We start from the raw sequence: 22532 nt of genomic DNA, 5'->3' as shown, positions 1-22532 counted from the left end.
TGGCCGAGCTGGGACAGCAACTTCAGACCAATAAGCGTCTTCATCAGGGGGTATGTGTGAAGAAAGGACAACAGTAAACACAGTAGTGGGAAACCATTTATTTTCATACTACTTCAGGGAAAACTTAAGAACAATCTCTCCACCAAGAGGGATTTAAGAGGAGGGTGTGGGGAAGTGAGGAAGGAAGAGTTTTCTTGCTCTATCAAATAATAGTTTCTTTGGTCGAAGGGGCCGTATAGATTTCGTAGAGTTGGGAGGTTCTCACCTTGAGTTCCCGGGCCACCTGGCAGATGGAGCAAGGCCAGCAACAATATACTGCCAGCCAGTCCTCACACAGGGTACCCTAGGGGAGAAACCGTGTGTGTTCTGGTGCCGTCACACAGGCTCAGTTCCACTACCTGGGGACCTCCACAGTATTACCTCATGGTCCATCCCATCCAATGCTCCCAAGATCCACCACCACCCTGAAGTCATTGCCCATGGACACAATTCCACTGGGATTACTCGGGTGCCAAGCACCTCGACTGCTAATCAATCCTTGCAATTCAGAGACTGGCCCTCAGGGCTTCATACTTGAAAAACACTGTCTCACTGACCGAAAATTCTCTGTCAACATCTCTTTTTTCTCTTAGAACTTAATATTTATAATTAATTATTTAATTTACTTATCTGGAGTAATAAGTGTACGTGATCCAAAATTCCCACAGTAAGAAGGGAGAGGAAGTAAAAAAGTAAATCCCCCTGGCCACCCAGTTACCTGTCAGGACATAACCATTGTGGGCAGTTCTTATATAGACTTCCAGATAAATTCTGAGTCTAGGTATACAGATATATACAGATATGTACACATTAAATTTTACATATATATATATATTCTTTTGCTAAATATACATCTTAGGGATCATTTCACAAGAATAGATAAAAAGATGCCTTTTTATCTGTACACATCTGAGTAGGTATGACTTGTCTCTCCTCAGTCTCTCCTTGTACCTCAGCCTCAACCACACTAGAAATTGTCTGGTTCTTTGAAGTGTCCTCAGGGAATCCCCTAAGTGAATTCTGTGTATGCCAGAGAGCCTACATTTTAAGTGAGATTATCCCAAGTTTATCCTTCAAATCTGGTGCATGTCCACCTGTCATCATTGCAAAGATTGAGCGCAGGAGGAGGAGATGACAGAGGATGAGATGGCTGGATGGTATCACCGATGCAATGGACATGAACTTGGGCAACCTTTGGGAGATGGCGAGGATCAGGGAATCCTGGCGCGCTACAGTCTTTAGGGCCGCAAAGAGTCAGACACAACTGGGTGACTAAATAACAACTGTCTTCTCTTGATGTAACAAGAGAGAAACAGAAGTGGCTCACTGGCCAACAGTCTAATTATAATAGGTCTCCCTTGGAAATACCCTTCAAAATGTGGCATTTTGGTTTAATATACATCCTAGTAACAAGTGAAATGAGAAATTTCTTCCCTTTCCTTTCCCAAAGCCTTCCACTATGTATGGTGTTTTTAATATCCTCACCCACACCTCACTTATAAAAATAATCACAGGTTTGAAAGGCATCCATCCAGGTTCTCATATACACATACATCCAAACACACTTACCTGTATTTTATGTCTCTCTCTGGTGCCAATTCTCAGTGCAAAGGTGGACCCAGGTAACAATGGCCAACAAAAACACTCTCCATAATGCCTGGCGATGTCACACTCAAGACACATGGGACAAAAGAGACCACAGAAACCTGTCAATAATCACATAAAAGCAAGTCAAGGTTCTCAGAGGTGCTTGTAGCCACGTCACACCTCAAAGAGCCTTTACAACCCTATGCCATCAATTTAATGCTGCTTTGTCTCCCTACAATCAGGGATTGAGGATGAAAAACCAATTCTCAAAATTCAGTGTATTAAAATTGCCATAACTGAGCCACATCAAAATTTATTCTTTTGCTAAACACTGGCGAAGCTGAACCTGCTACAATTCTGTTAACATTCACTACAGTAATTGTTTTTACTGTCAAGAGAAAAGCATTAAATTTTTATAGTTGAAACATGTGTTACTTCTATTATGTTCATCTATCTAATTTCAATATTTAAAATAGACACAGTATATAATACTTTTGAATAGCAGGCATCTTTTTTATATATGTGATTTAAAGCTCTTTTATGATACACTGATTCTGCCTGCTATTCTTATCAGGACTTTATTCTATTTCTCAGGCCTAAAGGTTTCTCTAATGTTTGCAGTTTCAAGGAGCCACTGACACCTGCCAGTTTTAATCTGTAAACTAGTAGAAGCTTGGTTCCTCAAACATGTACTGGAAACAGTTGATCATGTATTCATTCATTCATCTTTAACTTACTGATACCATTCCCTACACATCCTGCATGAACCATTAACACAATGGTTCTGTTTTAAAAACATTTTGGGGTCATGGACACTTTTGTGTATACGGTGATAGCTATGAACTTTTAAGGGGAAAGAAAAATACATGCACACAGAAATGCAAAATTGTGCATTCAGTTTCACAGGGTTCAAGGATCCATTGAAAGCTATCATTGGACTCCAGGTTATAAATCTCTGGTAAATGATAAAGATGTTAACATCATTCCAAAAGATGACAACCTTGATGAATACAAGTAATCTGAACTATGAAAGAGAAAAAAAAATTAACCATAACCTTTAAAAATGTATTCAATAAATGTAATTGAGGCATAATTTATATACAAGAAAATCCACAGACCATAAACGTTGAGTTGGATGAGTTGTGACAATCACATTCACCAAAGTACCCAAACATGGAGAACACTGCCCTCACCCCGGAGAGCTCCCTTGTGTCCCTTCCTGGATGATCCCAGTCCTCCCACCCCACTCCAGACATGATCACTATTCTGATTTCTATTCCCATTAAGGGGTTTTACCTTTTTGCGAACTTCATATAAATGAATCATGTTTACTTTCATAACTGTCTTTTGTTCAACCGCATGTTTCTTTAGATTCATCTCTGTTGTTATAGGCATCTGTACTTTGTTCTTTTTATTGTTGAGTAGTAACTCCAATGTATAAATGTTCTATAAATCATTTATCCATTTTCCAACTGATAATTCCATTTTTTGCTATTATGGTTAAGTACTTTGAACATTCATACACAAGTATTTATGTGGATAGACATTTCCATTTCACTTGGGTGGATTCCTGCAGGTGGAATTGCTAGGTCATGGGGTAGATGTAAATTTAACCAGAAATTCACAAAGAGTTCTTCAAGGTATTTGTGCCACTCTACATCCCCACCAGCAACGTATGAGAGTTTGTTGTTCCACAGCTTCACCAACATTTGCTATCATCAGTCTTTTTTTTATCTTATTCATTCTGATGAGTGTGACATGGTAGTGTTCCTAGTGCAACAGACACAAAGGCTCACATAAGCATATTAGAAGAATCAATACAGTGAAAATGAGTATACTACCCAAAGCAATCTATAGATTCAATATAATCCCTATCAAGCTACCCCTATCAAGCTACCAATGGTATTTTTCACAGAACTAGAACAAATAATTTCACAATTTGTATGGAAATACAAAAAACCTCGAATAGCCAAAGCAATCTTGAGAAAGAAGAATGGAACTGGAGGAATCAATCTGCCTGACTTCAGGCTATACTACAAAGCTACAGTCATCAAGACAGTATGGTACTGGCACAAAGACAGAAATACAGATCAATGGAACAAAATAGAAAGTCCAGAGATAAATCCATGCACCTATGGACACCTTCAGAGAAGGCAATGGCACCCCACTCCAGTACTCTTGCCTGGAAAATCCCATGGACGGAGGAGCCTTGGAGGGCTGCAGTCCATGGGGTCGCGAAGAGTCAGACACGACTAAGCAACTTCACTTTCACTTCCTTACATTGGAGAAGGAAATGGAAACCCACTCCAGTGTTCTTGCCTGGAGAATCCCAGGGACAGCAGAGCCTGGTGGGCTGCCGTCTATGGGGTTGCACAGAGTCGGACACAACTGAAGCGACTTAGCAGCAGCAGCTACATGGACACCTTATCTTTGACAAATGAGGCAAGAATATACAATGGAGAAAAGACAATCTCCTTAACAAGTGGTGCTGGGGAAACTGGTCAACCACTTGTAAAAGAATGAAACTAGAACACTTTCTAACACCATACACAAAAATAAACTCAAAATGGATTAAAGATCTCAATTTAAGACCAGAAACTATAAAACTCCTAGAGGAAAACATAGGCAAAACACTCTCTGACATAAATCATAGCAGGATCCTCTATGACCCACCTCCCAGAGTAATGGGAATAAAAGCAAAAATAAACAAATGGGACCTAATTAAACTTAAAAGCTTTTGCACAACGAAGGAAACTATAAACAAGGTGAAAAGAGAGTCTTCCAAATGGGAGAAAATAAAAGCAAATGAAGCAACTGACAAAGAATTAATCTCAAAAATATACAAGCAACTCCTGAAGCTCAATTTCAGAAAAATAAACGACCCAATCAAAAAATGGGCCAAAGAACTAAACAGACATTTCTCCAAAGAAGACATACAGATGGCTAACAAACACATGAAAAGATGCTCAACATCACTCCTTATCAGAGAAATGCAAATCAAATCCACAATGAGGTACCATCTTACGCAGGTCAGAATGGCTGCTATCCAAAAATCTGCAAAGGATAAATGCTGGAGAGGGTGTGGAGAAAAGGGAACCCTCTTACACTGTTGGTGGGAATGCAAACTAGTACAGCCACTATGGAGAACAGTGTGGAGATTCCTTAAAAAACTGAAAATAGAACTGCCATATGCCCAGCAATCCCACTGCTGGGCATACACACCGAGGAAACCAGAATTGAAAGAGACACATGCACCCCAATGTTCATCGCAGCACTGTTTATAATAGCCAGGACATGGAAACAACCTAGATGTCCATCAGCAGACGAATGGTTAAAATTTGTGGTACATATACACAATGGAGTATTACTCAGCCATTAAAAAGAGCACACATTTGAATCAGTTCTTATGAGGTGGATGAAACTGGGAGCCTATTTTACAGAGTGAAATAAACCAGAAAGAAAAACACCAATACAGCATACTAACACATATATATGGAATTTAGAAAGATGGTAATGATAACCCTATATGCGAGACAACAAAAGAGACACAGATGTACAGAACAGTCTTTTGGACTCTATGGGAGAAGGCGAGGGTGGGATGATCTGAGAGAATAGCATTGAAACATGTATATTATCATATGTGAAACAGATTGCCAGTCCAGGTTCGATGCATGAGACAGGGTACTCAGGGCTGGTGCACTGGGATGACCCAGAAGGATGGGATGGGGAGGGTGGTGGGAGGGGAGTTCAGGATGGGGAACACATGTACACCCATGGCTGATTCATGTCAATGTATGGCAAAAACCACTACAATATTATAAAGTAAGTAGCCTCTGATTAAAATAAATTAATTAAAAAAATACCCTGTCAAAGACCAGTCTCTGACTCTTCATCCCTCCCTCCCTCTTCAACAGTCAGGAGTACAGAGTCCCACTCCCAGTTTCAGTGACAAAGAAACAGAAATCTAGGAATGCTGTTTTATTTTATAACTTCCAGGGGATGTGCCTGGATTCTGGACTTCTTCCATTTCATGTAAGGGGTGAGGGAGCACATGCGCACGAAGGGCATGAGGCTGGAGTGGGAGGAGGATGAGGAGCAGCCTACCTTCCAGGAACAGAAGGTCTATTTCCTCTCTTTCATCAGGAATCTTGAGATAATTGCTAGATTATGTATTGCAGTCATCACTTGGCCCAAAGCAAACACTAAATTCAGCCTTGATTAAGTCTAGGATGTTTCAGCCCACATTTAAAAAAATCATTACTCTTAGCAAGATCAGCAGGCCCCACACAGCACTGACTACTGGTACAAACAGGTCAGAGGATAGCAAGTGGCCCAAGAATTTACCGTGAGTTCAGAGTGGTAATATGGTATGCAGCCCTGATTTAGGGAACTTTGAAATCATGGTACATAGAAGTCAACCAAAACTAATTTTATGCATCAATTACAAAATACAGTAGTGTGTATCTCTGCAAATAAAAAATTAATCAAAGTTGCATAATTATAAAGCTGGCAAGCTAAGTGAGTAATAAATTGTGTTTACACAATAGCCTGCGCTGTACCACTTTACCTGACAAAGAAATGCCCACCATCCTTCGTAAGCCTTTTGTAAAGATGTTGTTTTGTGCACTGGAATTCTTGTACCTTATTTTTATGACTCTTATGTATTTTTAAATAACACATGCTGTTAATTTTATTTTTAAGCCTTCCCATTGTATAGTCATGTTATCTTAGTGTTCATTATGAGGCAGTAATAGATACTGAGGAAACACACCCAAAATTCAATTACCTTTGGACAGAAGCCAGATAAAATAAAAACAAAGCACTATAAAAGCCAAAGTTTTATTACATAACAGCTGGTAATTTACAGATTTTACCATGTGCCAAGCCCTGCTAAGAGTACTCTGCATGTATTAACTCACTTAATTCTCACAACAATCCTATAAAATTTACTCTTACTAGGCCCATTTTACAGATGAGTGATCTAAAGCCCAGAGGATTTAAGCTATTTGCCCAAGTTCATACATTTATTAGAAAGGTGCAGAGGCCACGTTTGAACGCAAATAAGTCTGACTCCAAAGTCTCAACTACCACACATAACACATATGCCATATGATCTCATGTTTTATGTATTTATCTAGTAAACAACTGTGGAGTTATGTGTTCCAAGACAGTGCCCTCACTACCACCACTTGGTATTTATTTCTGTGGGACAGGCTGAAATTATGCAGCTTCTTTAGGAAATGAAAGATCCTTGCTCAGGGCAGGATGATGGAATCCTTTGTCTGAAGCAGACTCTCAGAGGAAATTCTGCTACTTTTACCACAGACCAAGGTTTAGTATCCAGAATATACACAGAAATCCTACAAATCAATACATAAAGGATTAAATTAAAGAAGAAAACAAACATAAGACATGAATAGGTAATTCACTCAACAAGAAACACAAATGGCCAATAACAAACATGAAAAGTTGTTCAACATCATTAGTAATCAGGGAATTGCACATTGACAATCAGAAACCATTTATTACCAATAAGAATGCCAAATTTTTCTTAATTTTTTAATATCAAATGTTGTGGGACACCGTAGAGAAATAGGTACTCCCCACACAGATGGGAGTGGAAATTGGCACATTTTCGAAAGCAACTTGGCTGAATCAAGTAAAGTTTTTAAATATTCTTGGATCCAGTAATTCCACATATAAGAGTAATGCTTACACATGCACACAAAGAGGCAGGTACAAGGATATCCATTGCTGCATTTTTTGTGACTTAAAATTTAAAACAAGTGTACATTGATAGACAAAAGCATAAATAAATCATGATGGTATAAATCATACTAGGGAATGATTAAGAATGCAGTGAAAGATAAATTAAGTAACAACAGGGATAAATCTCTAAGATATATTTTGAGTTAAAAAAATCAAACTGCATAATAAAATTATAGCATATCATTTATGCTTTGTTTAAAGAGCTACAAAGCAGTAGTATATATTACTAATAGATGCATATGTAAATGAAAAAGAGTGACATGATTGTTTTCTGTAATGTTTCATTTTTTAATAAAATAAACATATTCATGTGTTATTTGTATATGCATGTATATATATATATACAGACACAGATATATATTCCAATACATACACATAAATATAGATATGTGTGTGTGTGTGTGTATATATATATATATATTTTTTTTTTTTTTTTTTCTTTTTTTAAAGAAACTTAGGGTCAAGAAAGATCCAAGCCATAAATTCAGCCTCTTCCTCTTACACTCAAAGGCCTGGTGGTTATGTCAGCTCCCACCGCCTAAATATTCCTGGTCTGTTCTCTGACATGAACTCCACCCTCAAGCATGGAATGTGGCTCACTATTCATCCCTCTAACTCACAGAGGGGTCAAGATAAAAAGGAGCCACACAGAACCATGTGGAGCCCCAGGGAGCAGAAGCAGGAAAGGTGGGTGGAAACTGCAGTGAGGCACATTTCAGATCAGTTATTACAAAAAGCAGAATCACCTAACAGAAAAAGATGCTTAAAAAAGGAATAGAGCTTGCTCATACATTGAGGCGGGTGGGAGTGTAAATTAGTACAGCTTCTAAATGGAGAGCTGTTTGGCAACATGGGTGGAGACGTAAAATGGGACGTGCTCTCTGACCAGCAGGTTTGCTGCTGCTGCTGCTAAGTCACTTCAGTCATGTCCGACTGTGTGACCCCATAGACGGCAGCCCACCAGGCTCCTCTGTCCCTGGGATTCTCCAGGCAAGAACACTGGAATGGGTTGCCATTTCTTTCTCCAATGCATGAAAGTGAAAAGTGAAAGTGAAGTCGCTCAGTCGTGTCTGACTCTTAGCAACCCCGTGGACTGCAGCCTACCAGGCTCCTCCGTCCATGGGATTTTCCAGGCAAGAGTACTGGAGGCCATCGCCTTCTCTGGACCAGCAGGTTTACTCCTCAGCAATTACCCGACAGATCAACGGACACACGTATGGCGCCTATATGAGTATACTCACAGAGCACTGGTTTGAATAGCAAAACATCTGGAAACCACAAAAAGGTCTGCTAGTAAGAATTGCAGATAAATGAATTATGGTACATTCAAACAATGGACTCTATGCAGCCATTTAAAATATTAGCTCCAGAAGAGCTGATATGGCCTGATCACCTATATTGTTAAATTAAAACAAAATAAAAACACAGAATTGCATGTTTATAATTCCATTATTTGCATCAATTATATATACCACATATACAGAAAAAATCTGGAAGGACAGATACTGAAATATTAACACTTTATCTCTGGTACTGCTTTCTTCTTTTATAGCCTTTTATATTTTTCTTTATTCCCATGATGATATGATACTTTTCTAATAAAAAAATTTATCTATCTTCATTAAAATGGTTTATATCTTTACAGACTACATTGGGGCTCAGGTAAGAGTGATGGGCTCTGGGAAGAACTGGGCGGCACAGGAAAACAGGGATGGACTTCCTGCTCTTCATATACTAAAGGGACAGGTACTTTTGAATTTTGTACCATGTGCCTGGTAATCTATTCAAAACCATTTTTTTAAGCACTGAGCAGGCTCCAAGGGAGAGGAGCCCTCCTCCCCAGAAATGTTCAGAAAGCCAAGGCTCTCAGGTCCTTGCCAGGCCTCCTGTAGGGGAAACTTAGACAAGCTGGTGAGGGCCCAGACCAGCTGACTTCAATATCCCTTCTGATTCTGTTTGTATGATTGTTTCAGTGAAGTGCAGGAAAGAAGGAAGCAAGTGAGAATACAGGTTAAAATTCATTCACTGATGTGCCTGTCGTTCAGGAAATATTCATAAGTGCCTCCTGTTTGTCAGATCTCTGCTGGGCAAGACCAGTGAGCATGACCAGTTGTGACTGCTTGCAGATGGTATACAGTGTACCCAAAATACAGTTCAGGTATGTGACTCCCAGTCTGGGGCCTTTTCATGCCTCTTCCTCTTCCAGAAAACCAAAGAGAAATTCCTGGCCTGCTTCCCCCTCCCCACCTTGGGCATCTGATGATCCCTCGTCCACACAAAGCTCTTTGCTGTCGGACACTTGTGGTACCTCCACAGGGAAGGTGGTTTTAGTGGCTGGCTGTTTACCATCTTTCAGGTATCAGCTTAAGTCAGTTCCCCAGAGATGCCATCCTTTACTTACCCCCTATAATTTCATTTCAAAACACCCTGTTTATTTCCTTCATGGCATTTAGCACCACTACAATTATTTGTCTATTTGCTTATTGCCTATCTCCTCTCAGAAACCATTTCTGTCTTATTCACTATTATGTCTATAACACCTATCACATGACTATACATAGGTAAATACTGGCTGAATTATAAACCCAGGTTGATTACACCTTCCACATCAACCTCCTCTGAGACAACATCACAAACATCCCCAGCTGGAACAGCCAGCCTTTCACCCATGAAGCCATTTCACAGCCACTTACTTCATCTTGGCTTCATCTTCTCATCTGAGCTTTCAGAAGCCACATCTTCAAAGGACATAGAAGCACCTATTTCTAATCCCTGTGCAGTGTGAATTCAGATGAAAGAGCTGAGGTGGGAAGAGGGAGGCAGTTTAAAAAATAGAATCGCAATTAAATGAAGAATCAAAATGTCAAAAATAAATGGAAATCATCACTGCTCATAATGTACCCTTTGCTTAATGGATGACAAATTGTAGCAGTCATTCTCAACATTTAATGTAAAAAACGGTTCCCAGGATGGGAACCTGATGTGAAACAAAGTCATGGAAAGAAGATCTCCCTTTCAAAGTTTGCCACAACTACTGTCACAGCGATTTGCTTGAAATAAAACTTTGTGGTTGAAGTAGACCTTTTAAACAAAGAAGGAAAAAATCCACCACTCATGGCACTAGTGCTCCAGCTGCATCCTGGGAACTGTGGTGCAGATAACCAGTGTATAAAGTCATACTGCCTTTAAATTTTCTGGTGAGGCAATGAGCTTAGAGACACTATGAGCAGTTATGAAGCAGAGGCCCATCCAGGGAAGATAAGTTAGGACACAGAACATTCGCGATCACCTGGTACTATAATATCCATGGCCTCTCCTGTGCAGGTCACGTCCAACTGTAAAGAATACTGTATTCTTCACATGTCCTTCCTTCCTCGCTGGCCCCTAGAATGGGCTCTCAAATGGACAAGCAGGGACCCAGAAGACCCAGTGTGCTGGGTCTTGAAAACAGTTGGGGGTGGGGTGCAGAGCTAAGCAGTGAAACAATGTTTAAGGCGGAGGGGGTGGTGAATGGGCCCTTCTTTGATCAACTTTTTTTAAGTACTCTTGGAATTAGGCAGCAGCTAGTCTAAGTCTCCTGATTCTACTCTTTGCTCTCAACACACTAGAAGATAAAAATTTATAATAACAATATTAATACTGCTCTACTAAGGTCATTACTGTGTATTATTGCAGTGGGGAGGGGGTGTTCATGGTAACACACCCAGTAGTGAATTTAGGAAAATACCCCTTCACTATTGCCAGCCATAGTGGGAGAACTGCCACTCAAACTGCCCTGGGCTGGTCAAACAGCAGGCATGATTAGGCTAGGCAAATTGGGCTCCATTGCTGACAGAGTAATTCTCAGACAGGAAAGCATAAGGATTAAAATGTTTGGAGTTGACCAGTTTGTCAACTATCTCTTGATTATGCATCTTGTCCCTCGTAAGCACAGGTTTTCATTTATTTCCTGATTTTGTGAACTGCCCCATAGCCTCCTAATGAAATTCAATGTTTGCTTCAGTATTAATTTCCTAGGGCTGCCATAACAAAATACGACAGACTGGACGTCTCAAAACAATAGAAAGTATTCTCTCACTGGAGAATTCTGGAGGCTAGAAGTCTGAAGTCAATGCGTTGGCAGAGTTGGTCCTCTGGAAGCTCTGGGAAGTCTTTTCCATGCTTGTCTCCAAACTTTTGGTGGTTGCTGGCACTCCCTGACCATGTCTGGCTTATAGATGCATTATTTAATCTGTGCCTGTCTTCACATGGCAATCTTTGTGTGTGTGTGTCCAAATTGGATTAGAGCCCACCCTAATCTAGCATAACCTCTTTTTAACTTGACAACAATGCAAGACTGTTTCTAAATAAGGCCACATGCAGAGCCTATAGGTGAACAGGAATTTTGAGGGGACAGTGTTCAACCCTATATAGTAGGCTACCAAAAAAGACTCTGATCCAGTTATGTTCCAGACCAGTGTTCTTGAGTAGGTTCTATGCATTATCTGCTTTAATCTTGACAATCTTTAAGGTGGGCACCTTTATTTACCCTCATTTTAGAGGTGGAAAAATGAAAACTCTGAGAATTTGTTCAAGGTCAAATTGCCAGTAAGAGGCAGAGTTAAGATTCAAGGCGAGGACTATACTCAACACAAATGTGTTCTCCTAACCACTACATTATATTTCAAGCTTTGCTCTACTTGGAAATGCCTTGATACCCCAACTCCCAATCACCAGCTACAAGCTATGAAAGGAAAATCGTCCAGTTCCCAAATTGGGGTAAGGTCTCCGTCTCTCCCTATGGTTATTCTGCCTTCTCTGTACTACAATACTGGGTAACAACTGAAGTCAGAGAGTGTGGCCAAGAACCAGGAAGAATCCTGAGAGAATCAGAGAACAGCTGCCATAATTGTCTGGTCAGGAGTTCACATGGGTAGCAGTGGCAGGAAGAAATCTGCTGGGCTCTGGGTCAGATGGTCAAAGGGACAGCAACAGAAGGTATAGTTTAGAGCTGGGAGCTCTCTTGTCTGTGAGGCCCAGGCAAACAGTGAAGGCTCAGGCTTGGATGATCAGAACACCAAAAACGGTTTAGAGCTTTTGACTCAGCAAGACCCAGCTGAATAAGCCTTGGATTGGAATAATGGCTCAGAGCTCTCTGGTTGATATATCCTGTGAGGCTTTAGGACAAATTCAGACCTTGTCAGAGCCTCTACAGGGTGAGAAGCCATGAAGATATTAAAGTCTATTGAACTTAAGAGACTAGCCCTCATCCATCAGAAAGGAAACCACCCCCACCCCACACCCCAGAAAAGAAGATTCTGTGACCAAGTTACTCCTTACGGCGAGAGCATCAGGTCCTGGAAAAGGATACTGACACGTGGTACCAGAGACCAGTCAGAATGTCCCAACGTAAAAATAGAATCCAAGTGCTCTGAACTTTAACCCAGGGGAAAATTATGCCGTAGAGGACAGTGTTGCTGGTGCTTCTTCACAGCTAAACCAGCATCTGAAGATTTCAGTCAACAAAGGGAGCTTCTTTTTATGATTGGTCTTACTGTTATGGGAGTAATACACTTTCCTCACAGAAATACTAGAAATAAGCAAAAAGAAAAAATTGTTCATTAGCATACCATCTGGAGACAACTGCTGTAAGCATTTGTATCCTTCCAGATATTTCTCTAAATATCCTCCCCCCAAATAATGTCTAATGTGTATGATTTTACAATCTGATTCTTTAACTTAAAAATGTATCCCAACATTTTTCCATCTAAGTATCATTCTACAATATGACTTTTCATGGCTGTATAATAATTCATGGTATGGAAGCCCCCATGGAATACTTGGTTTGTTCTAGATTGTTGCTACAATAACCAGTGCTGCCAATTTTAATGATGTTGCTAAAACCTTGCACATGATTTGTTTCCTTAGACTAAATGCCTAAAAATGTAATTACTAGGTCAAAGGCTACATTACACTTGAGGTTGTTTTTACAGGTATTACTAGCCATTCACCAAGGAACCTGTAATAATTTATGCTCCATCAGCTGCAGACAAAGGAGCCCATTTTGTGCATCTTTGTTTACAATGGATTTAATCATTTAAAAAATCTTTTAAGTTACCACTTACTCTTTCAAAACATCCACATCACTGAAAGCAAAATTCTTCCTGCCAAGGAGTATATTTGAGTCACTAGAATATTAGTCCAATTAGTCTGAAACCATTTAATTTCTGTCCTTGGACCTAACATAGTTTTTCTACCTACTGGTGTCTCAGGAAAGAAAATAGTAAAGAACTTAAAGGAAGAGAAAAAACATACAGATTCTCCAATCTCTGCAGACACTGAAGAGGCCAGTGCTCCAGTCCCCACCAGTCTGGACAATGGCTGTGATTGCTGTCCTGCTGCTGGCTCCCCGGACAGGCTGCTTCACCACAGCCTGGGCTGGTGCACAGCTCCTGGAGAGTCAAGGATGGTGATTAACTTGGAAACAAAGATGATTCAGAAAGATACTCATCAAGCCAGGACAGAGTGATAAAGAGACAAGGACCCAATGATGCCCAGTGGCTCTTGTTCCATAGCCCAAGCTGACCTTACCACTTCCCTCCCTCCTCCTCCGTCATACCACCTCTTCCAATCTTTTGCCCTATTTTAATTAATGGCATTACTATTCCAAGTCCCATTACTCAAACTCAATATTCAGTCTACTACCTCAACGCTTCTCTGTGTTTCATAATAGTTAGATTCACAGATTTGGAACCAAGGGGCCTCTGTTCAAACCTCAGTGTGCCCCTTCCTGGAAGCTTGACCTTGGTTAAGCTGCTTAACCTCTCTGCTTTCTGTTTGTTCAAATTTAAGAAGAGCAAAAACTACCAACTACCATATACAGTTATTACATCAACTGAAGGACACATAATTCATTTACTGTGCCCAGAGCATGTGTAACAAGGTGACCATGAGGAAGACTATACTGCAAGGATTTTGAACCTTTATTGAAAAGACAAATAAAGAATTAGACTAAGTGTACATCTAAATCTGGACGAGGCTATTGAAGTTAACAGATGGTATCATTTAAGTGAATAATCTGGACTTTAGAATATATCTCGATCCATACTACTGTATGTAAGACTGTCCTAGTGCAGCCACAAGTACAACTTTGGTTTGCTTTTCCCTGAAGGGCGCAGCTATTCTGCTCAATCATTCTGAAATAAAAAACCAGGCCCCGGGGACAGGCTTCAACAGCGAGGTGAGAAAAAATTTCCATCTCTTTCTTGGACTGAAAGTTAGTTTTGCCTGAACTCTTACCATAGAGATATATCTGGAATGAGTGCTAGAGTGAAGGATAAGCTGTTGTCTGGCCTTGGAAGGGGCAGGTCAAGAGTGGGGTAGAGGGGCTGAAAATGCATCTGAGCCTATACATAACAGGAGTTATTGTTTTGCTCTGCTCTTTTAGCAAGCTTCATTATGAGTTTGCACTTGGTCTCTGATGTGTTATGAAGAAATAAAGAGCCTGCCTCATACTTGAGAGAAAATAAAGAGACAGCAGAATTTTTTCCTGTAATAGCTGTTGTTACAGGGCGTGCATGCTCAGTCGCTAAATCATGGCTGACTCTTTGTGACCCCACAGACTATAGCCTGCCAGGCTCCTCTGTTTGTGGGGGTTCCCAGGCAAGAATACTGGAGTGGGCTGTCATTTCCTATTCTGGAACACAAAGACTAGAGGCCAGGAGAGAATGCTCCTGAACATCCTTAAGGCAACACTCTGGGGGCATTAGGGAAACAGCTAATTTAGGGGAGTCCTTTGAGAACCTCTGATTTGGAACATTAAAGCCAATGGGATTTCATATTATCCTAATATAGGGAACATTGTTCTTGTTATGAAGATCCACATCTCTTTTTTCATTTCACCAATATTGCCCAAGTCCACACCTCAAACCTGACAGCACATTAGCTTGTTAAAAAAAAAAAAAAAATTCCCAAGCCCTGTTATACCCAAGCCCCAAGACCACTGTACAGGACTCCAGAGATGAGGCATAGAAATCGGTATGCAAAGTTTCCAGGCAATTCCCATGTAGTCATCCTGATAACAGCTTAAAACCTGAAACAGGTGGACTTGGGAGACTTATAATCACTGCAACAGCTTCTTAGTCTCCTACCAGGTAGATGGTGATGTCAAGGTAACAGAGATGGCAAGGAAAACAGGCTATGAGGTAGGGTGGAAGGGGCAAGGGTGAGTGGAACACAGCCAGGCTATAGTACCAGTGAGACACATCAGCTGGGAATGCCACACCAGAGTTTGGAAGAGCAAAGAAAGTTAGGAGTGACCTACCTAGCAGTGTGAAGCAGAGCTAAGAGACATCCCCACCCTTTCATCCATTTGACATTACAGACAAGGCACAGGGCCTAGCACGCTTTACAAGAGCCTACAGAAGTGTTTGAGACCTGGAAAAAATATATTGGCTACAAAATATAAAAACTGCAAAGTATAAATTAGTTAATGCTCAACTAAACATAAAAATCTAGTATTGTATCTATCTCATTAAGGTCAAATTTGGAATTTACATTTGAAAACAGTTGATGATTTTCTAATTTTGTAAAAAAAAAAAAAATCAAGAATGACTGACTGCTAGGCAGTAGCAGCCAATCATAAATTACTGAGCCCAATAATTTCAAAAGCAGAATTATAAAAATTCTTTCACTTACTATGCAGCAAAATAATAATCATGGGTATAACATTTGGTATGGGTGCATTTTAATATATTTGTTATGATGTGAGTTAGCGCCTATTGTTATAGACTGAATTATATCCCCCCAAATTCATATGTTGAACACCTAGCTAGCCTCCAATGTGACCACATTTTGAGACAGGGCTTTGAGGAGACAATTAAGGTTAAATGAGGAATAGAGGTGGGATCCTGGTCCATTGGAGAAGGCAATGGCACCCCACTCCAGTACTCTTGCCTGGAAAATCCCATGGACGGAGGAGGCTGGTGGGCTGCAGTCCATGAGGTCACTAATAGTCGGGTACGACTGGGCGACTTCACTTTCACTTTTCACTTTCATGCATTGGAGAAGGAAATGGCAACCCACTCCAGTGTTCTTGCCTGGAGAATCCCAGGGACGGGGGAGCCTGGTGGGCTGCCGTCTATGGGGTCGCACAGAGTCGGACACGACTGCAGCAGTAGCAGCAGCAGCCTGGTCCATTAGGGCTACTGGCTTATAAGAAAGGAAAGGCCATGTAAAAACACAATGAGAAAGCTGCAAATCAGGAAGTCTTCAGAGGACACAACCATGCTGGCAAGCTGATTTTAGACTTCCAGCCTCAAGCACTGTGAAAAGTATCTGTTCTGTGAGCTACCCAGTCTGTGGTATTTTGTTATGAAAGTCTGAGCAGGCTAAGGCCCTATGAAGATTTCAGACTGGTCCTAGAAAAACTACCTCTATATATATCTTATCTCCTCTCCTTCCATGTGAACTCCCTGAGGCCAGGGGGCACCTGTGCTTTCTCCCTGTCTCCCGAGGCTCTAGCACACTCCTTGAAACCTACTGGGTACACAACATTTGTTGAATTGGATAAAACTGAATTCACGTTATCTCTTCTGTTATATATTGTTATTATTGTTCAGTTGCTCAGTTGTGTCCAACTCTTTGCAACCCCAAGGACTACAGCACGCCAGGTTTCCCTGTCCTTCACTATTTCCCAGAGTTTGCTTAAATTTCATGTCCATTGAGTCAGTGATGCTATTTAACCATCTCATCCTGTCATCCCCTTCTCTTGCCTTCAGTCTTTCTCAGCGTCAGGGTCTTTTTCAATGAGTTGGCTTTTCACATCAGGTGGCCAATGTATTGGAGCTTCAGCTTCAGCATCAGTCCTTCCAATGAATATTCAGGGTTGATTTCCTTTAGGCCTGACTGGTTTGATCTCCTTGCAGTCCAAAGGACTCTCAAAGGTCTTCTCCAACATCACAGTTCAAAAACATCAATTCTTCGGCCTTCAACCTGCTTTATGGTCCAACTCTTGCATCTGTACGTGACTACTGGAAAAAACACAGCTTTGACTAGATGGGGGCCTTTGTTGGCAAAGTAATGACTGCTTTTTAATATGCTGTCTAGGTTTGTCCTAACTTTCCTTCCAAAGGAGTAAGCGTCTTTTAACGTCATGGCTGCAGTCACTGTCCACAGTGCTTTTGGAGCTGAAGGAAAGAAAATCTATCACTGCTTCTACTTTTTCCCCTTCTATTTGCCCTAAAGTGATGGGACTGGATGCCATGATCTTAGTTTTTTGAATGTTGAGTTATAAACCAGCCTTTTCACTCTCCTCTTTCACCTTCAACAAGTTATATCTTTTATGAGTCTCCTCCTCAAATATAGCTATAAATTATGTAACCATAACTGTGTTTCATCCTCTAGTAAAGGCCCAACTCTCAGGTATGAACTGATTACATAAAAACATCAAGTTTTTATTGAGAGTAGCCTAAAAGCTTCTTATATGCCTCCACACAACCCAGTGCATTTACCTCTTAACGTAACCCCTACAAGTTGGGACTTCCATTATTACACTAAGAATTTACAATGATTTTAGTAAAGGAATTTCTTAGAGCTGAGCCCTAGATTAGATTTTCCCCAGAAATGTACTTATAGCTTGGAGCCCTAGAAGGGAATTTTCTGCTTCTACCTCAGCATTATATGTGTAACACCTCATTACGGCAAGGAAGTCTCTCCTCTATTCCAAATCAAATAACTGACATAGCTTTTGCTTGGTGGGGGGGAAAAAAAGTTGGTTTTTGTTTGTATGTGTTTGCTTAATTTTGAACTCAAGAACTGTATTATTTTCTTCCCTTGGATAATTCTGAATCTTTGGCCATTTTTATGTTTGAATTGACATGCATTAACTAAAACATTTCAAGATAATAGCTCATGTGTCAAAATTAAAATAAACATAGCTACCCTTAACTGAGCATCTGCTATGTGCCAGTTACTTCGTAGTTCCTTTAAAAATTGAATAGCTATTCAGGGGCTGCTACAGGTATCAAACTAAAGTAGTTATTGTAGCTTCCTGCACAGATTTTGGACACTACTGAAATGAAAAAGTTGACTTAAGACTCAACATTCAGAAAACTAAGATCATGGTATCTAGTCCCATCACTTCAAGGCAAATAGATGGGGAAAACAGTGGAAACAGTGGCTGACTTTATTTTTCTGGGGTCCAAAATCACTGCAGACAGTGATTGCAGCCATGAAATTAAAAGATGCTTGCTCCCTGGAAAAAAAGTTATGACCAACCTAGACAGCATATTAAAAAGCAGACATTACTTTGCCAACAAAGGTCCGTCTAGTCAAGGCTATGGTTTTTCCAGTAGTCATGTATGGATGTGAGAATTGGACTATAAAGAAAGCTTAGCGCCAAAGAATTGATGCTTTTGAAATGTGGTGTTGGAGAAGACTCTTTAGAGTCCCTTGGACTGCAAGGAGATCCAACCAGTCCATCTTAAAGGAAATCAGTCCTGAATATTCATTGGAAGGACTGATGCTGAAGCTGAAACTCCAATACTTTGGCCACCTGATGCAAAGAGTTGACTCATTTGAAAAGACCCTGATGCTGGGAAAAACTAATGACAGGAGGAGAAGGGGACAACAGAGGATGACGTGGTTGGATGGCATCACCGACTCAATGGACATGAGTTTGAGTAAACTGGGAATTGGTGATGAACAGGGAGGCCTAGCATGCTGCAGTCCCTGGGGTCACAAAGAGTCAGACATAACTGAGCAACTGAACTGAACTGAACTGCACAGATTTTGGGCTTCCCCAGTGGCTCAGAGGGGGCTTCCTAGGTGGCACTAGCAGTGAAGAACCCACCTGCCAATGGAAGAGACACAGGAGACAAGGGTTAGATCCCTGGGTAGGGAAGATCCCCTGGAGGAGGACATGGCAACCCATTCCAGTATTCTTGCCTGGAGAGTCCCATGGACAGAGGAGCCTGATGGGCTATGGTCCATAGGGTCTCAAAGAGCTGGACGCGACTGAGCACACACACACACAATGGCTCAGCAGGTAAAGAACCCGCCAGCCAATGCAAAAGACACAGGAGACATGGGTTCAGATCCTGGGTCAGGAAGATCCTCTGAAGGAGGGCATGGCAATCCCCTCCAATATTCTTGCCTGGAGAATCCCATGGACTGAGGAGCCTGGAGGGCCACAGTCCAAAGGTTTGCAAAGAACTGGACATGACTAAGCACACACGCATGCACAGCTTTTAACTCTGTATATTACTCTATATTCTATAGGTAGAATCTTATACTACCATTAAGAGGAATGACTTTGGAAGCAGTGGGTAAAGCTGATGGTCATAGAGTTTCTCAACCTGAGCAGCTAACCGTTTGTATCAAATCCAGCAACTTCTTCAACTAGTGCAAAGGGGACAGAGCTTAGATTTAGACACACTGAAGTCCAATGTGGTTCAGCTGCATCCTAGTTGTTTGACCTTGGAAAACACGAACTGCCCCAGCCCTTAGCTCTGGTCTCCTCTTGCATAAAACTGGATTTAAAATATCCTACTTACATAGTTGCACTGAGGATTAAACACCAGGTACTTGGCATATGGTAGATAGCAGCTACTGTTATTATTTAAATTAAGGATCTTGCATGTATGTACTGTTTTCTGAGAAAGTAGTAACAGAGGAAGCAGACCTGGGGCAGTTTCTCAGTGGTCACATATGCTACCCAAATACCTCAAAATTCAATCAGGGGAACTAATCATTCCAGTTTGCCTTGGCCTAAGGGTTTTCCCAGGATGGACAGTCCCAGGCAGACCAAGAAGGTTGGTCACCGAAAGGGAAGAAGCAGAGAGGGGCTTCAACTGGTGGAAGGCAGGAAGCTGACTCCAGTCATTCTCGTTATCATCTCCTAATAAGTGAGTGCTGAGAGCTGGATGACATACACAGCCTTTCCCCATTTCACCCTCACTCTAACCTTCACCTCTTCGGGCAGCTAAACACACTCCCCATTGCATGTCCCCACACATCTGATGCTTTGACTGGGGGCGGGGGTGGGTGGTGTTCAAGTCACCATCTGCCTTATTGAGACTTGCAGCACTAAGAATTTATTCTGCCTTCCACTGAGGCCTCCTTGATTATTTCAAACTCTTAACTAAAGTCAAGACTCTTGAGTTTTGATTTCAAAAGGGTGGAGATTACTGGCAGCCACCAGAAATAAAGTTTCACTTGATCAGTGTTCATCATTTTAAGAATAGACGGACACCCTTTCATCCAAGTCAGCTCTTCTCTTTTCACCAGCCAAGCAAGGCCAGGAAGAACTAGTCAGTTGCCCCCGTTTCTAGTACACATGAGAAATGATAGCAGCTACTTTCTTCCTGAGCCCAGTTTTCTTTTTCCTGGCTCCTTATAAGAACAGATTGATTTGATATTCCAACCAAAGAGTGAAAGTTGGGGGTAAAATCACCCTACTTCGTACCTCAGGTTGGAGATAAAATGTTGTTCATCTTCAGATGACACGAGTGAAAGTAACAGAGGTGCATGTGTGTTGAGAAAGGAAACATCCTCAGGAAACTTAGAGAAGCAATTTCCAAACCAATCCATAGTTAACAGGTATTTTCTTGTCACTTGGGATATCCTTTTTTCCTTCAACAATAAGCTGACTGATTCTAAACTTAGGTTCAATCCAAAATGAAACACCTAAAGAATGTTGCCTTGATATTCTGGAACCTGAGGTCATAGCAGTGTAACTGACAGACATCTTATTTCTTTAAAGACAGGTTAGGGTTAGGGTTACACACCTAACTGTGGGCAAGGCCATCTTACTAACATGAAAGGAGATACTGCTGAAGATATAGTGTAAGTTAAATAAAAAGAAAACTTCTCTTCAGTGGAAAAATCCCTTTAAGAGATAATTCTAGCAAACATTTATCTAGCTAAGCATCACTTGACCTTTCCTTAAGGGGACTCAGAGGCTACAGATTTCAGCCATGCCTTGTAGCTGAGAAGTGATAGGGAGGGGTCTCTCATCACCCCCAAGGCTGCTGGTCCAATTCAGCAAGAAGACATGAGTCCCAGAACCTGAGAACAGAGACAGAAGGTATTTAAGCCCAGAGATCATGCTTGAAACCACCTAATAAAAGATGGTTTTCTAAAGTTTAAGCTATGTTAAGTTGTCCCAAGCCTCTAAGGATTTTCACAATTTCTAGAAGTCTCCTACTCTTTGATTACAGGACTTCTTGATTACAGATGGACTTCTTTGATTACAGCAGGAGAATGGTACTGCCTCTTCCCTATGTAGCCAAATGGAATCTAGTGAACAAGGCAGGGCTTGGCTGGTGATTGACTCCCTACTGCTCTGCATCTTCAGGGTCTTAGGAGCCTCTGAAGCACACCTTATAGAGACATGGACACCAGAAACAATAGAAAAATGTTCCTAGAGAAGAAAAATTCAAGAAAATTGCACATTGAAGGGAAAGGTCTGCAATCACAATTCAGTGTTACACTAGAAAGACAACAGCAGCCAACTACACTGTACATTCCTCTCATCAGAACCATAAATAATGACTGTTTAGGGTTCTAAACTTCAAAGCATTTACACGAACATGGTTGTTAGCAAAAGCCTATATAATCCCTCCCAATCAAGATCCTTCAGATATAGCTTCATGACTGCCTTCATTCACTAGGTCCGGGCGGCTCTCATTGTCTTGTTAACTCTAAGGATGAATCCTACATGAAGGACAGCCATGTTGCTCACCACTCTATTTCAAGTGCTTAACACAGTGTCTGAAACAATATTAATAAGCACTCCATAATTTGTTGAATAAATGTGCTATCTATGAAAACTCAAGGTTATAACAGAAATTAAGAAGTGAGTACTAGCATTGCAAAAAGATTTAGAATAAGACTCCTTTGAAGAATGAACAACATAAGCTAATTCCATATTTTAAAATTTAATTTGTCCCAGCTTCTCTCATCAAACATCTATTGTACAGTGCTTTCCTGGTGGCTCAGTTGGTAAAGAATCTGCCTACAGTGTGGAAGATCTGGGTTCGGATCGCTGGGTTGGGAAGATTCTCTGGAGAAGGGCATGGCAACCAACTCCAATATTCTTGCCTGGAGAATCCCCATAGACAGAGGAGCCTGATGGGCTGCAGTTCATGGGGTTGCAA

At 41.0% G+C, this 22532-nt stretch overlaps 1 protein-coding gene across 1 annotated transcript; it reads right to left on the bottom strand.

Annotated features, from left to right (window-relative positions):
• Positions 1–86: 86 nt before the first annotated feature.
• Positions 87–22480, bottom strand: PLAC8L1 (PLAC8 like 1). The gene is made up of 4 exons (XM_006069377.4): positions 20840–22480; positions 13690–13826; positions 1609–1745; positions 87–343 (listed from the first exon to the last, which is right to left on the bottom strand). The coding sequence occupies exons 1-4, from the start codon at positions 20962–20964 to the stop codon at positions 203–205; spliced, it is 540 nt and encodes a 179-aa protein (XP_006069439.2). The 5' UTR covers positions 20965–22480; the 3' UTR covers positions 87–202.
• Positions 22481–22532: the final 52 nt, after the last annotated feature.

Source organism: Bubalus bubalis, chromosome 9 (genome assembly GCF_019923935.1).
Source record: "Bubalus bubalis isolate 160015118507 breed Murrah chromosome 9, NDDB_SH_1, whole genome shotgun sequence".
In the NCBI taxonomy this organism is placed as follows: domain Eukaryota; kingdom Metazoa; phylum Chordata; class Mammalia; order Artiodactyla; family Bovidae; genus Bubalus; species Bubalus bubalis.
Note: the sequence above shows the minus strand (reverse complement) of the source record. Positions and strands in the feature narration are given on the sequence as shown.